This window comes from Amblyraja radiata, chromosome 35 (genome assembly GCF_010909765.2).
Source record: "Amblyraja radiata isolate CabotCenter1 chromosome 35, sAmbRad1.1.pri, whole genome shotgun sequence".
NCBI lineage: Eukaryota > Metazoa > Chordata > Chondrichthyes > Rajiformes > Rajidae > Amblyraja > Amblyraja radiata.
In genome coordinates this window covers 8,380,948-8,397,312 of record NC_045990.1, presented here as the reverse complement: position 1 = coordinate 8,397,312, position 16,365 = coordinate 8,380,948, and the positions used below count along the sequence as shown (strand labels likewise).

Genomic DNA, 16,365 nt, shown 5'->3' with positions numbered 1-16,365 from the left:
GCGTACATGTATATATGTGTGAGCGTGTATATGTGTGTCTGCGTCTAACATACACTTCAATAGTGTGTGTGTGCGTACATGTATATATGTGTGAGCGTGTATATGTGTGTCTGCGTATAACATACACTTCAATAATGTGTGTATATGTGCATGTGTATATACGCACACACACACACACACACACACAGGTTATTGAAGTGTATCACAGATTCACACATTTACATTCCCTCACTCTCACATACATACGCTCACAATCCATTCACAATTCATGCCTACTATGTTCTGTGTGCTGAAGCAAAGCAAGAATTTCATTGTCCTATCAGGGACACATGACAATAAACTCTCTTGAATATTGGTACATTTACACCCACTAACAAACTAAAGAGTACACTCGCATACATTATATTGTTTAGTGTACTATGTTTACATATTCTGTTGTGCTGCTGCATGTAAGAATGTCATTGTTCTATCTGGGACATATGACAATAAAACACTCTTGCCTCTAGAATGATAGCATCTAAACTAATTCTACATTGCGAAACCACTTCCTAAAAATCACAACATTCGGATAGGGCTCTAGTTTAAACAGGTAAGAATTGTCTCTGGTGACACTTTGTAAGAAATGAACTACATGTATGGAAGCACGGAATTACACCAAAGCATAGAGAGATACTAATATACAAATGCATACCAAAATGGGGTGGCAGCTGATTGAAATCCACTGTCCCTCCTCCATCCAGTGTCGCAAGAAAAGGATCAAATTTCTGGTTTGATGAGAAAAAACAAGATGCTGTTAAGGATGCCAGTAGATGTACATTTTCTCCAAAGCTTCCAATACACGTGGAAGTCACGGGGCTTGCTGGAGTAATCACAGCATTATGTCTCTCCCCAAATGCTGTGCAAAATTGCAAAAAGGGGAGGAAATTCATTTTTCTCAGGTCTGTTTTGCATTCGATGACATTATGACTGATCTGCATCCAGCTTCAGTCACCTCAACACCCTAATTTCACAAAAATCTCAACACCCCAATTTCACAAAAACTAACAATCTTTGATTGCAAGTACAGCTTCTGATAATTTCATTGATTAGGATGAGAGAGTTTAATGGGGACTGGATGGGTGGGGGAGAGGGAATGGAGTTTATATTTCAGGTACACAGTGCCAGAATTCTCAGATGTTGATAAAATCATCCTATTATTTCCCCATTCCTTTCACCAGATATGCAGCAATGATTCTGTGCTTGGGTCAAGTTATGGAAGCAACAGAAACTGGCCAAATGCATTTTGGGTCAGATCTATACTAACAATAAGCAGAAACGGTGTTAAAACAAGAATTGACTTTTGGCAGCACAGTAGGGTTGCTGCCTTACAGCGTAGGTTTCGACCCCGACTACAGGTGCTGTCTGTACAGAGTTTGTATGTTTTCCCAATGACAGTGTGGGTTTTCTCCGGGTGCTCTGGTTTCCTCCCACACTCCAAAGACATGTAAGAAATTGTAAATGATTCCCAGTGTCAGATGGTGCAAGAGTTGATCGCTGGTCTGTGCGGACTCGATGGGCAAAGGGCCTGTTTCAGCGCTGTATCTCTAAAATCTTACGTCATTCTTCTGCAGAGAGGGAACCTGGGCCTAGGCTGTCGGACTCAAGTTTCTTCGCTATTGAAGTGTACTATATTATTTTAACATGACTTGCAACTTAATGCAAAGCTGAACATCAACATAGACAAGAGGAATGTGATAATGTTTTAGTAGATTGGGAAATATATAATGTGCTCACATCCTGTGCTTTGAAACATGGAAGTTAATGGGATTTATCATTAACCTCACCTTGCTTATTTGGTAGTATTTTGTTGCAAGCTCCGTGTCCCCGCTGCGCTTGGCGTGCAGTGCGGCCAGCTTGTATTCTCGTTGCCTGCTCATTGCACTCTCCTTCATGCTGGAATTCACTGATACTGAACAACATTGAAAGAACGAAGCTTAGAGATTTCAATACCACAGAGATGTCATGTCTGTTGTTCCTTAGAAACATTAATACCTCTTTCATTCCAAGAGCAGTACCCTGTGGCAATAACACCAACCTGAAAGGCAGACTGCGCCAATGCTGTAAGTGCATGAGAATTGTGGCTTCAGGAGGAGCATGATTTATATTATTCAATCAAAACATTTACATTGACATCTATTCACAAGAAAATCTTCTCTTGGAAACGCAAACCTGTTTTTTTTTTAATTCCGAATTGATATGATGGTATCTTGATGGCCATAACAACAAATACCACGGGACTAGTCTGCAGAAAATTTCAAATTTAAACAGCTTCTATAGAATGTGTGTTCTATAGGTGTATGTGACAATAAATGAACTTATGAATTTATAGATGTGCTGCTCCTAAAACACCTAAAGATTTGCTCAATCTCCACAACTTCAATTCCATCCACTAAAACAAAGACAGACAACATGACTACTTACTAACAGTTGTACGTTCTGTTGATGGTCAGTGAATTTCAGCCCAAATTTGCTAACACATAGATTTAAAATAATTTGGACCTAACTGAGCTTGGTTGGCAAACTGAAAAAATAAATTAGATGACTAGAAACAGCATCAAATCGTCCCCCCCCCCCCCCAAATAGTCTCCTAACATTCAGAGAGCAAAGAATAACAGCTTCGCCACATGTCAGGCTTCCAATTAAGGTAACAATAAAGCCCAAAGATGATGCTTCAAGATTAGTATGTATGTGAGGGGTTATGGGGAGAAGGCAGGAGAATGGGAGTGAAAGGGAAAGATAGATCAGCCTGGGTTGAATGGCGGAGTCGACGCGATGGGCCAAATGGCCAAATTCTGCTCCTATCACTTATTGCATCAACATTGAGAGAACTTTCAGGTCAAGGCCCTTCTTCGCACAGTACCTCCTCTACGGTTTAAACCAGCATCTGCTGTTCCTTCCTACATCAGTCTGAAGAAGGGTCTCGACCCGAAATGTCACCTGTTCCTTTGCTCCATAGCTGCTGCCTCACCCGCTGAGTTTCTCCAGCATTATTGTCTAACTTCGATTTTTCCAGCATCTGCAGTTACATTAACATTACACGTGGAATAGATCGGGTAGATGCACAGTCTCATGCCCAGAGTAGAAAAATCAATAACTAGGTTTAAGGTGGAGGGGAAAAGATTTAATAGGAATTTGAGGGGTCATTTCTTCACACAAAGGGTGGTGGGTGCAGCTGGGACATGTTGCAAGCTGGGCCGAAGGGCCTGTTTCGTAGCTGTATGACTACGACAATAGAAAGCATTGGACAGGTTGGAGAATTCCAATCCTACCTGCTCTGTTATTAGACACAGCGATGGTTGTTTCTATTTTTGCGGGTACCGGCAGTGCCCGTGGGCTTTGCTCTGCGGCCGATGGAGCAATAACATGGGGTACGGACATCTTTGGCTTGGGTAGCAGAGGAGGTGCTGCAGGCTTCGGCGGTAGCACAGGGTGCTCTGTGGGCACAGAAAGGTCGATCAACAAAGACCGATCCCCTGTTGAGGGTGTTGCTGTCTCCGAGGCGGGTGGCGTGGCTGTGTTATTATTTCTCCCGGAAGCCACGGCGGGTGGGATGTCTTCTTCATCAATCTGCTTCCCTTTCTTCACAGATGTAAACATCGATTGTAGAGTCTTAAAGAAAAAAAAGAATAAATCATTAATAGGACTAAAAAATATATATTTTTCTCATTTGACTGTACTCCACAATCCAGGTGTCCTTGACCATTAAAAGAGCTCAAAGGGCTTCCAGTGGTCAGAAAGTAACAGCTCCAGCCCAACATAAGGACATAAGACAACCTAGGCCTGAAACTCACACCAGCAACAAGATCCGAAACTCAACGTTCAGTTGGCATTGCCCCACGGAAACAGACAAGATCCAACAATTCTAATCGTACAGGAGCACCAAAGTCAGTCACACAGCAGCAAAACAGGCCCTTCGGCCCAACTTGCCCATGCTGACCACCATGTCCAATCTACACTGCTCCCACCTACCTGCTTTTGGCCCATATCCCTCTAAACCTATCCTATCCATGTACCTGTCAAAATGTTTCTTAAATGTCGCAATAGTACCTGCCTGAACTACCGCCTTCGGCAGCTCGTTCCATACACCCACCACTCTTTGTGTAAAAAGGTTACCCCTCTTCTCCACCTCCCTATTAAATCTTCCCTCCCACAGCATAAACCTATTCCTTCCGGTTCTCGATAACCCTACTCTGGTCAAAAGACTGTGCATTTACCCGATCTATTTCTCTCATGATTTTGTACACCTCTATCAGATCACACCTCATTATCCTCCACTGCGCTCCAAGGAATAGAGTCAACCTCTGCTCAAACTCTCCCTACAGCTCAGGCCCCAGAGTCCTGGCAGCACCTCTGGAGAGAAGGGATGGGTGACGTTTCGGGTCGAGACCCTTCTTCAGACACCCTAAATGTGGCGACTTTGCATACTTTGTCCATGGTATGCAAAACAAAACATTACACTGTACCTTAGTGGCAATAAAGAATCATCATCATCATCAAATCTTCTCCACACCCTTTCCAGCATGACATCTTACCATGGTGAACAAAACTGAACGCAATACTCTATGTGGCATCACCAATGTCTTGTTTCACTGCAACATGACTTCCCAATTTCTATACTCAATACTCTGACTAATGAAGGCCAACGTGCCAAAAGCTTTTTTGATCACCATATCTACATAACTAGCGGATATTTTTAACCTTAAGGCCACGTTCGTATCTTCGCAGTTTGGAGCTCTCGCCAGATTGTTTCGCATTGTCTATCGCACATTTGTACATGTCAATCCTCTCCACCAGGGCGCCTTCCAGGCTGCCTACAGATGATGTACTGAGCTGTAATTAAACATAGGCACACTCAATTAGTTCATGATCTTAAGAGTGCAACGCTATCTACAACAAATCACGCTGTGAAAGCCCTGTCCCACGGTACGAGTTCATTCCAAGAGCTCTCCAGAGTCTAAAAAAAAATCAAACTCGGGGTAAGCACGGGGAATGAACGTAGTGGGTACGTCGGAGCTCGGGGACGTCTCTTAGCAGCTCGTAACGCCAACGGCAGGTACTCGGGAAGACTCGCTAACGGCAGGTAAGCACGGGAAGACTCGTGAAGATTTTTCGACATGTTGAAAAATGTCCACGAGAGCCCCGAGTACCGACGAGTGGCCATTACCGTAAACCTCCGAGTTCGAATCAGGGCAAACTCGGGAGAGGTCTTGGAATGAACTCGTACCATGGGACAGGGCTTTGATTATGCACTCTTTTTAGTTTAGTTTAGAGATGCAGTGCAGAAACAGACCCTTTGACCCACTAAGTCCAAGCCGACCAGCAATCACCATACACTAGCCCTATCCTACACATTTGGGGACAATTTATATTTTTCACCAAAGTTATTTAACTTAAAAACGTGTGTAAGAAAGAACAGCAGATGCTGGTAAAATCGAAGGGAGACTCAAAATGCTGGAGTAACTCAGCTGATGAGGCAGCATCTCTGGAGAGAAGGAATGGGTGGCGTTTCGGGTCGAGACACTAGACATCACCCATTCCTTCTCTCTTGAGATGCTGCCTCACCCGCTGAGTCACTCCAGCATTTTGTGTCTACCAACATACAAAGGTGGATGTCTTTGGAGTGCAGGTGGAAACCGGAACACCCGGGGGAAACCCACACGGTCACAGAGGGAACTTACAAGCTCTGTCCAGACAAGTGTCCATAATCAGAATCGAACCCGGGTCCCTGGCGCTGCAAGGCAGCAACTCTACCACTGCACCACCTTACTACGCACAAGTACTAAACCAAGAAAATACTTCTGATTGCTAGAGCGTTGCTAGGACAACAGATTGATAAAAGAACACAAGAAACGGGACAGTAACTGATTTGGCCGCTTGAGCAGTAACTACACCTCTGGTGAGGCAGAACATTTCCAAAGATGTCCAATCCTCAGATTTAATTATTCTTTTCTGTTTTGAATGGACAATCGTTACTTTGAGATTATACCCCCGCACTACCCCATCCACCCACAGGACTCTGCAAGAGCTTTTTCATGTACATATTGATTTAATATAACATTCTGTAGACCAAGTTCTATTAAGAATTAAACTCTGGTGCGTTATGGGAGTCCAGTCCAGAATGCTGATAAGGCAAAGATCCCAGTTGCTGGAAACACTCCCAAGGTCAGGAAAAAAAGGCTCAGTTAACATTTTTAGGTCTGAAGATAGATGTTAGACCCAGAAGAACAAATCTGACTACTCAATATTAATCTAGGTAGACACCTTAGATTAAATTCTACGACCACATACAGCACAAAGATTTCTCCTCAACATGACCAAGTGGCTTTAAAGACATTTGTCTTCTTTATCCCCACATAATTAATTTCCCTTTTTATATTCAATTATTCATCCAATTTCTTCTTAATTGTGCATTCTGCTTCCCATGAATCAGCAATGCAAAATTAATGTATTTTAGCGTTTCTGTTTAAGCTACTTCTTCTGCTCCTAACTCCTCAAGTTCTGCTGGTTCCCCAAATAAGAGCTACTCAAAGACAAGCCATTAAATGAGAGATCCTAAACTAGAGAAGCCCACAGGCCTCCCAGGGAACTGTGGGGAAGCCAGGCTGCGAGGCCAGTCTGGGCCGAAGGAGCCTCAGCGGCAGCAGTGGTGGTGGGACCCTCTGCTATGGCAGCGGGAGCCTCGGCGGAAGCTTGAGCCTCGACGGCAATGAGATCCTCAGCGGTGGGGGCAACTGAGCATCAGAGGCGGCAGCGGGAACCTCGTGGCGGTGGAGCGTGGGGGAGGAGGGGAAGACAATGGGGGGGGGGGGACCGCTGTGAAAAATAATGGAGGGCCCCGCATGGGGGGGGGTCGCCATGAGGGACGGTGGGAGAACAAAGGGGACCCGGGGTGGGGTACGGGGAACATGGTAGTGTTAGAATCCTCTGCCTAGGGAATAAGTTTGTGTTTGTTCCTTCGTTCCGGTTTAGGCGCTGTGCACATGGCAGCCAGCCAACAATCACTTGTCCTTTTTACTTTCACTTTTAATTTCAAGTTTTCGTGTACCTTGTTGTGACTGTTGGCAGACCCATTTCCCTCCGGGGATGAATAAAGTTTATCGTATCGTATATTAGTCTTCCCTTAAAACTTAAGAGTCAGAGAGCATTGAAAAAGGCAAAACGAGAAATCGGACAAAAAGTATAGAAGTGTGAAAACGCACACCTCCAGATTCACGGACAGTTTCTTCCCAGCTGTTATCAAGCAACTGAACCATCCTATCACATCTAGTGAGCGGTCCTGAACTACTAGTCACCTGATTGGTGACCCTCGTACCATCTCTGATCAGACCTTGGCTTTACCTTGCACTAAGCGCCATTCCAATTATCATGTATCTGCTCGAATGTAATCATGTATTCTCTTCCGCTGACTGAATAGCACGCGTTTCATTGAACTAAGTGACATTTATCTAAACTGAACTGAGACAGCATAGAAACAGGCTCACTCTGTCCCTGCTGACTTTCATGGCAGTAATAATGCAGAGATTAAACTTGGGGCTGGCAACACTCATTGCCAAATCAAAACACAAAGTGTTGGAGGAATGCAATGGTCGGGCAGCATCGGCGGAAGGAAAGGAACAGATGACATTTTGGGATGAGATCCTTCTTCAGACCAATTGATCTGTTCATGTCCCTCCGCAGGTGCTGCCTGACTGGCTGAGTTCCTCCAACACTTTATGTTTTAAGATTACAGCATCTAGTTTATCGTGCCTTCATTGCTAAATGAACCACGCTTTAAAGGAAATTAAAAGTCTGCATTCCAAATGTAACTTAAAATGGCAACTGCAAGAAATGCAAACTTAATATATTTATTTCATTTTAAAACATGAATGTAAATTAAATTTAATCTACCTGTGAAGTTCTGTCAGGCGTAGGTTTTGTTTCTGCAGGTTGAGTGACATTCATACTTGGTTCATCATCTTCAAGGACTTCATTCAATTCTGCCTGGAAAAGTAGTAACTTAAAATAGTCTTCAATTACGCAGAATTATCTAAATTCAAACGCGTGACTGGAGCTCATGAAACTGCCAGCTCTTGGCTGTCTCTGCAGCAGTAATGCCCAGGACAGCAAATCTCAGCTATTTAAACAAAATCCAAGAAAGAGAACATTAAAAGAAATGGAAGATAGACCCAAAAATCTGGAGTACTATCAGCTGTATTTTGTACTCTCTCATGTATCTGGTCTTCCTATTTCAGAAAAGATATACTTGTAGCTAGATGCAAAATCCTAGAGTAACTCAGCAGAACAGGCAGCATTTCTGGAGAAGGAATGGGTGATATTTCGGATCGAGACCCTTCTTCAGACGGATCTCAACCTGAAAAGTCTCCCATTCCTTCTCTCCAGAGATGCTGCCTGTCCCATTAAGTTACTCCAGCGTTTTGTGTCTATCTTCGGTTTAAACCAGCAACTGCAGTTCCTTCCCACACATTAAAAGAAAGGCTGTGAAAAGCATAATGATAGACAGGATGCATACTAACAGCATGGTGTAACAAAGGCAGAGTGAGGAGTAGCAAAGATTCAACGATGGATTTGACATGTCTACGCAGCAGGTAGCAGCTGTCATGCCTCCCTATTGTACTCAAATGCCACTTCAGAATGTAGCGCTAATTGGGATTATTTAAATCCATTCTCCCTAAACATTTGTGCTGCGAAAAAACCCAATATTCTTCAATACAAAGATATATAACATGCGTCAAACAGTTATAGTAAAAGGTAGATACAAAATGCCGGAATTGGTATTTTTTATACTGATATAAACCAGCATCTGCAGCACCTTTCTACATAGTACAAGGAGGGTTGGCAGCATTGTACATGAATATTTTAACACCTGTAGTCAAACAAACACTTATATTCAAACTGATAAATTATTAATCAGACACCTAGTTTTCTAAATCACCGAGGTATTTCTGTTATTAGCCCAACTAACAGGGATATAAAAGGCTCTTAAATTTCGATCGGAGAATGTTGAGCAAGACAATGGTAGTCACACCAGCACGACCGCAGGCTTTTTCTGCACGTACACATGAATCAGATATAAGATGTGCCTTATTTAAACACAAAATGCAAGAATGCCTTTGCTGTGATGTGCAGGTTTTAGAACAGAACATTATAGCACAGGAACAGGTCCTTCAGCCCACAATGTGCGCGCCGAATCAATAACAATCCTGTCGGAAATCAAGTATAACTAGCTCAATAGCCTATTTGGTTTCAAAAGGAAAAAAAGATTCCCAGGTTGAATATTTAACGATCCAAGTATTATTGCAGGTAACATTGCCGCTATTCTGCTGAGACCTGAAGTTTCAATCATAGATCTGTCCTTTATTTTAATTTAGACTTTACTTTACAGATACAGTGCGAAAATAGGTCCTTCAGCCCACCAAGTCCGCGTCGACCATCAATCACCCCTCACACTAGCACTGTTGTACATATGAGGGATAAATTACAATTTTTATCAAAGCCAATTAATCTACAAACCCGTACATCTTTGGAATGCGAGTGGAAACTGAAGAACCCGGAGAAAACCTACACGGTCACGAGGAGAACGTGGAAACTCCGTACAGACAGCACCTGTAGCCAGAATCGAACCCGGGTCTCTGGCGTTATTAAGCAGCAACTCTATTGTTGCGCCAATGTACTGCCCTTTTTCTTTTTTTTTTAATGGTGTAGGGCCACAGAAAACAATAAAAACCAGAACTGGGCTTCAGCTCAGGCAAAACAAATCAAATATATAATGAGAAAATATCTTTACCATCAAGTCTGCGTCATCATCGTCCACATCATCGTCACTGTCTTCTTCATCGAGATCCTTCATGCACAGAGCAGCCATTCTCTCAATCGCTTCCATTGGGAGTGGAGCTACAAAAGCAAGAGACTATCTAAATAAACACAGGCCCAGTCTATCTAGTCTCTCCTCACACAATAGACCCTCTAATCCAGGAATCAATCTAACAATTGTTCACTCTGCACCTTTCTTTCCTAAATATGTCTTTCAAAAGATAATAAGGCCAGACCGGCACACAATATTCCAGACACATTCAGCAAGAATGTTGCTGTAAATTTATACTCTTGTACTTAATTGCTCTTACAGATGTTCACATACTCTGTTTTCTCTAATGATGTGTTGCACCTGCATGTTAATTTGCAGTAAAAAGTAACCTGTTTTACGTTGCTGCTTCATTCAGTGAACAAACATTTTGTGCAGCGTGCAGATTTCAAATTAATATCGCCGGCACGTCACAAGCACAAGAAACAGAAACAGAGGGAGAGAGGCAAATGATAGACACAAAATGCTGGAGTAACTCAGCGGGACAGGCAGCATCTCTGGATAGATGGAAGTGGTAATGTTCCGGATCGAGACCCTTCTTCAGACTGGGTCTCTTCAGAAAAGAAGCAGAGTCTGTTTGAAGAAGGGTCCCAACCTGAAACATCACCTATCCATTTTCTCCAGAGATGCTGTCTGACCCACTGAGTCACTCCAGCATTTTGTGTCTATCTTAAACAGAAGCAGAGGATGGCCATTCAGCCCCCTGCCCCTACTTCAGCACTTAATTATAACACGGCTGATCTTTTAACTCTGTCACTTTCAGGCACTAACCACATATTCCCAAATATCAAAAAATAAAATCAGTCAATTATTTTCCACTGTGTATTCTCATTGAACAGATGTTCACGATTCTAGGTGGAAAACTACAAAGGCTCACTGCTCTCTGGGGAAATACAACTCTCCACAGCCCTGAATGGATGAGTACTTATTTTTACAATGTGACCACTTGTCTAAAGAAATCGCATCAGGGCAAATGTTAACTTTGCACCTACTGTATCAAAAACGTTATGGTCCATATGATCACTTCTTAGTTTGCTAAATTCTAATTAAGCACAGATCCAGCTCATCTAGTCTCGCCACATGAGAGAAACCCTCTGACCCAGCAATTAATTTGACAATTGTTCATTGCACACTCTCTATTCGTTTTTGGATAGTAAGACCAGAGCTGTACACAATATTCGAGGCACACTCAGTATGATTTAGTATGTTGTTGTAAGATGAATCTATTATTTTTTCTCAAATGCTCTTACACCAAATAATAACATGTGCTGTGCTTTCTAATTCATTGTCATAAGTGCATATTAATTTACAGTAATACACATACAAAGACACCAAAGTCTCATTAACACTAACACATTTCAGTCTCTCACTACTTAACAGATTACTGCATTGTTTCTAACAAAAAGGACAGCTTCATGTTTTGCTTCATTATATTCCATTTGACATGTCCTTGCTTTCTCGCACTTAACCTATCTATAACCCAGAGGTTTCTGCACTCTCTTCATAATGCACACTGCTACCCAACTTTTTATCATCTACAAACCTGCTTATATTTTTTACAAGGAAGATAGACAAAAAGCTGAAATAACTCAGTGGGTCAGGCAGCATCTCTGGAAAAAAGGAATCGGTGACATTTCAGGTCGAAACTCTTCTTCAGACTGACAGTTAGGGAAAAGGGAAAAGGGAAATGAGAGATATACATGTTTAAGAACTGCAGACGCTGGAAAAATCGAAGGTAGACAAAAATGCTGGAGAAACTCAGCAGGTGAGGCAGCACCTACGGAGCTATATATAAATATGGAACTGAGAGATATAGATGGTGATTATAGAGATATAGAATAAATGAATGAAAGATATGCAAAGCAATGACAATGTTTACACGATTCCCTCATCCAAATCACTGACAGATTGTGAACAGTTGGGGCCCCAGCATCTTCTCATGGTACCCCACTAATCCCAGCCTCCTAACCCAAAGGTGACCTATATATGCTGACTTTTCATCAACCCATTCGAAGTACGATAGTATCTTGCTCTAGAGATGCTGATTTCACTCTAAATCTGTTCAATAACCGTGTGTGCCATCTCATCAACAAGCTTCTGAAAGTACAAGCTAACTACAACCATCGATCCTCCCCTTTACCTATTCTGCCAGGTACAAATTCAGAACATTCCAACATATTTGTCAAACATGATTGCCTAAATCCATGTTAACTCTGTCTGAAACCTTAGTCTGGAGAAGGGTCGACCCAAAACATCACCCATTCCTTCTCTCCATACCCGGTCCATTGCAAGCCTGATCCAAAAGTGCCAGATACCTGACACAAGTAGGAGGAATTGTTTACTCCTTGCCCTTAATCACCTCAGCCCTCAATCAGAAAAGATGCAAAAGAAAAATAACCTTTAAAATGTCTGAAGAAGGGTCTCGACCCGAAACGCCACCCATTCCATCACTCCATAGATGCTGCCTCACCTGCTGAGTTTCTCCAGCATTTTTGTCTACCTTAAAAATGACGTAATGCTATTCCTTGCAATGAAGGCCAGAAGCTATGTTTGCGTAATGGATTTCATATTAAACAGAAGATCCGTTTAATCTTCTTCTGCGGATAAAGAAAGATTTTGAAGCCACCTTTCGTGTCTTATGTAAAAATCTCTAAATTACTGATATATTTTTAAAATCTGGTCAGCTTATGAGTCAAATAATTTGTTCACAGGTTACTTCCAAAAACAAATCTGATGTTTTATTTCTGAATTTTTTAATATTGGCTATGTTAACTGGGGGATAAACATTGTTTTGTACCAGTACGAACTACAGTACTCCTCTTTGTATTAAATCCATAGGATCTTTTCTAGGCACCAGACAGCTTCTGACAAATAGAATTACTGGCAGTGCAGCTGAATCACGCTGGGGTCTCAGCATGGATCTGTGTATTAATATTTCTATTGTGGGTCTTAGTGTAATAATTATACGCTTTTCTAATTAGGTCAAGGCCTGTTGAATAGGATGGAAAGTCATTCAAATGAAAGTAATGGGAGTTTGCAGTAATAGAAACATAGAAAATAGGTGCAGGAGTAGGCCATTCAGCCCTTCGAGCCTGCACCGCCATTCAATATGATCATGGCTGATCATCCAAATCAATATCCCATACCTGCCTTCTCTCCATACCCCCTGATCCCTTTAACCACAAGGGCCACATCTAACTCCCTCCTAAATCCAGCCAATGAACTGGCCACAACTACCTTCTGTGGCAGAGAATTCCACAGATTCACCACTCTCTGTGTAAAAAATGTTTTACTCATCTCGGTCCTAAAAAACTTCCCTCTTATCCTTAAACTGTGACCCCTTGTTCTGGACTTCCCCAACATCGGGAATAATCTTCCTGCATCTAGGCTGCCCAACCCCTTACATATACACAGCTTAGAGTTGTTTTAAACAACTGGCCGAGATAACATCCAATAGGGCAAGAAAGTAAGAAACTTGCTCTGCCTTTATGCTAATTATATTTATGAGGGCGGGAAAAGTGGTAAATCGCGTATCATACCTTTTCCTTTTGTGTTTCCTCTACCAGCTGGCTTCTGTCCAGTAATCATTGCCAGTTCTGCTTCCAAGTCAGCTTCATTTTCATTCACATCCATCATACCGTCTGGCCCGTAGTCGACCAGTATACCAAGCTGTGAAAACACACTTATTATAAACGTGATGTTCTGTAAACACAGAGGTACAGCATTTCCAAATGAAACTGCATGAAAATCACTCTTATAACTGGGCTTACTTTCTGTCTCAGTTTGCATTGTTCAGGATCTCACTGGAGACAAACCCATAAACACAAAAAAAGACACAAAATGCTGGACTAACTCAGCAGTCACCTGTTCTTGTTCCCCAGAGATGCTGCCTGACCCGCTGAGCTACTCCAGCACTTTGTGTCTATCTCTGGTATAAACCAGCATCTGCAATTCCTTGCTTCTACATTGTCATTAACACGTAGCATTAGGCATTATCTTTACTTGATGACAAATGTGGAAAACCCTTTCACTCACAAAATAAAAACTGCATCAGACAACTCCAACAGTAATAACTATCATTGTTCAAAATATAGTGCAGTTATGAACCAGATTAAATGTACATAGTTACAAATATACATGAGGCAGCACAGTGATAGAGTTGCTGCCTTACAGCGCCAGAGAACCAGGTTTGATCTCGACTACAAGTGTTGTTTGCATGGAGCTTGCAAGCTCTCCCTCAGATTCAGATTCAACTTTAATTGTCATTGTCAGTGTACAGTACAGAGACAACGAAATGCAGTTAGCATCTCCCTGGAAGAGCGACATAGTCCCTGTGACTGTGTGGGTTTTCTCCAGGTGCCCCAGTTTCCTTCCACACTCCAAATATGTACAGGTTTGTAGGTTAATTGGTTTCAAAAAAAATTTGTAAATTGTTCCTAGTGTGGAGGATAGTCTAGATGATCACTGGTCGGCGTAAACTCGGTGGGCCAAAGGGCCGGATTCCACACTATCTCTACAATTCAGTCTGAAGAAGGGTTTCGGCCCGAAACGTTGCCTATTTCCTTCGCTCCATAGATGCTGCTGCACCCGCTGAGTTTCTCCAGCACTTTTGTCTATCTTAGATTTTCCAGTAACTGCAGTTCCTTCTTAAACACTATCTCTACAATTAACTACTTAGATTATTAATTTTATAAAAGCGGCTTCTTATTCTGTTTCCAGGATACCCGATACGTGGGTGAAGTAACACTACCTTCACTAATAGAGATCACTGTTCACCAGTCATCACTGATGACTTGACCTGTTCACTGATCATCAGTGGTAGAGTTGCTGCCTTACAGCGCCGAAGAACCGGCTTCAATCCTGACTATTGGTGCAGTCTCTACGGAGTTTGTACGTTCTCCCCGTGACCTGCGTGGGTTTTCTCCAAGATCTTAGACTTCCTCCCACACACCAAAGACATAAAGGATTGTAGGTTAATTGGATTGGTCTATCACAGTCGCTGCCTCAAAAAGGCTGGCAGCATCATCAAGGACCCACACCATCCTGGCCACACTCATCTCCCCGTTACTTTCAGGTAGAAGGTACAGGAGCCTGAAGACTGCAACGACCAGGTTCATGAATAACTACTTCCCCACAGCCATCAGGTTATTAAACTTGGCTCGGACAAAACTCTGAACATTAATAGCCCATTATCTGTTATTTGCACTTTATCAGTATATTTATTCATGCGTGTATATATTTATATAATGGTATATGGACACACTGATCTGTTCTGTAGTCATGCCTACTATGTTCTGTTGTACTGAAGCAAAGCTAGAATTTCATTGTCCTATCAGGGACACATGACAATAAACTCTCTTGAATCTTGAATGTAAATTGTCCATAGTGTGTGTCAGATAGTGTGAGTGTGCGGGGATTGCTGGTTGGCGTGGACTCGGTGGGCCAAAGGGCTTGTTTCCACGCTGTATCTCTAAACTAAACATAAATCAATGCCACAATTACTTCACATCCATGTGCAGTCATTTTCAATTGCTTTCCACTGGTGCAATACATCACGCTCTTTGCCACTCAGTCACTGTCAGCATTGCATGGCTAGGTTCAGCGTTCAGCTGTGCTGGTTAATGTTTTTTTTTATTTTTGTGAGTGAAAGGCCTTTCAACATTTTCACTCGTGGAGCTATACTGCTTAAATAAACGCTAACTAGTTGTACACAATGTTTCTTATTACAATCCATTTCTACTGCCAACATAATTCAATTGGGTATGACTAGAAATGTTCACACAACAGCATTATTGTTATATTCATGCCCTTGTATAAACACTGGAAATAAACTGACCTCAGCTGGAACATGCAGGAAATGATCGGTGCTAAATAGTTTTGGTATTAACCATAGGAAAAGTGACATCTTAAAACAAACATTTTTCTAGTCGAATTTTATCTAATAATGTCTGCATCAAAATAAATCTCCTGGTCAAATTGACACTACTAAAGCACACAATCTTCTTCTCATGGTTCCAGAAATTACTTGGCATAGCATATTGATCAGTTGTCTAAAGCTACACTGTTAACAAGTTGCCTAATTCTTCCCACGTCATGGATCACATCTTTTGAGTTTGTAGAATGTTCACATTTGTTCCGTTTTTCTGGCCTAGTATTACAAACTGTTACAAAGGTTCAAAGGTTCAAAGGTTATTTATTAGTCACATACACCTAGGTGTAGTGAAATGCTTCTTGCCAGTTGTGCATAAGTTATAGGAGCAGAATTAGGCCATTGGGCCCATCAGGTCTACTCCGCCATTCAATCATGTGGAGGGTTGGACAGACAATGATTCGAGGGCTCGACCCTTCTTCAGACTGATGGCAGGTGGAAGTTAGTCATAAAGTTAATTAAATCAACGAGTTCTTCATAGGTGCTGGAGTCAGTCATCGATGTAGATCAGTCCAAAAAAGAAAAGACACACAAAATG

General features: G+C 42.1%; 1 protein-coding gene across 2 annotated transcripts in view; it reads right to left on the bottom strand.

Moving 5' to 3' along the window:
* The window catches only part of cc2d1a (coiled-coil and C2 domain containing 1A), a 47,972-nt gene that overhangs the window by 30,319 nt on the left and 1,288 nt on the right, over positions 1–16,365 (bottom strand). Inside the window, exons 2-8 of one of the 2 annotated variants that reach the window (XM_033012251.1) lie at positions 13,438–13,567; positions 9,824–9,930; positions 7,927–8,019; positions 4,738–4,869; positions 3,309–3,648; positions 1,824–1,948; positions 692–764 (exon numbers count right to left, since the gene is read on the bottom strand). In XM_033012251.1, the coding sequence (XP_032868142.1) occupies positions 692–764; positions 1,824–1,948; positions 3,309–3,648; positions 4,738–4,869; positions 7,927–8,019; positions 9,824–9,930; positions 13,438–13,567 (1,000 nt within the window). The remainder of the gene's footprint in view (positions 1–691; positions 765–1,823; positions 1,949–3,308; positions 3,649–4,737; positions 4,870–7,926; positions 8,020–9,823; positions 9,931–13,437; positions 13,568–16,365) is intronic. The other variant, XM_033012252.1, reaches the window with a different exon arrangement.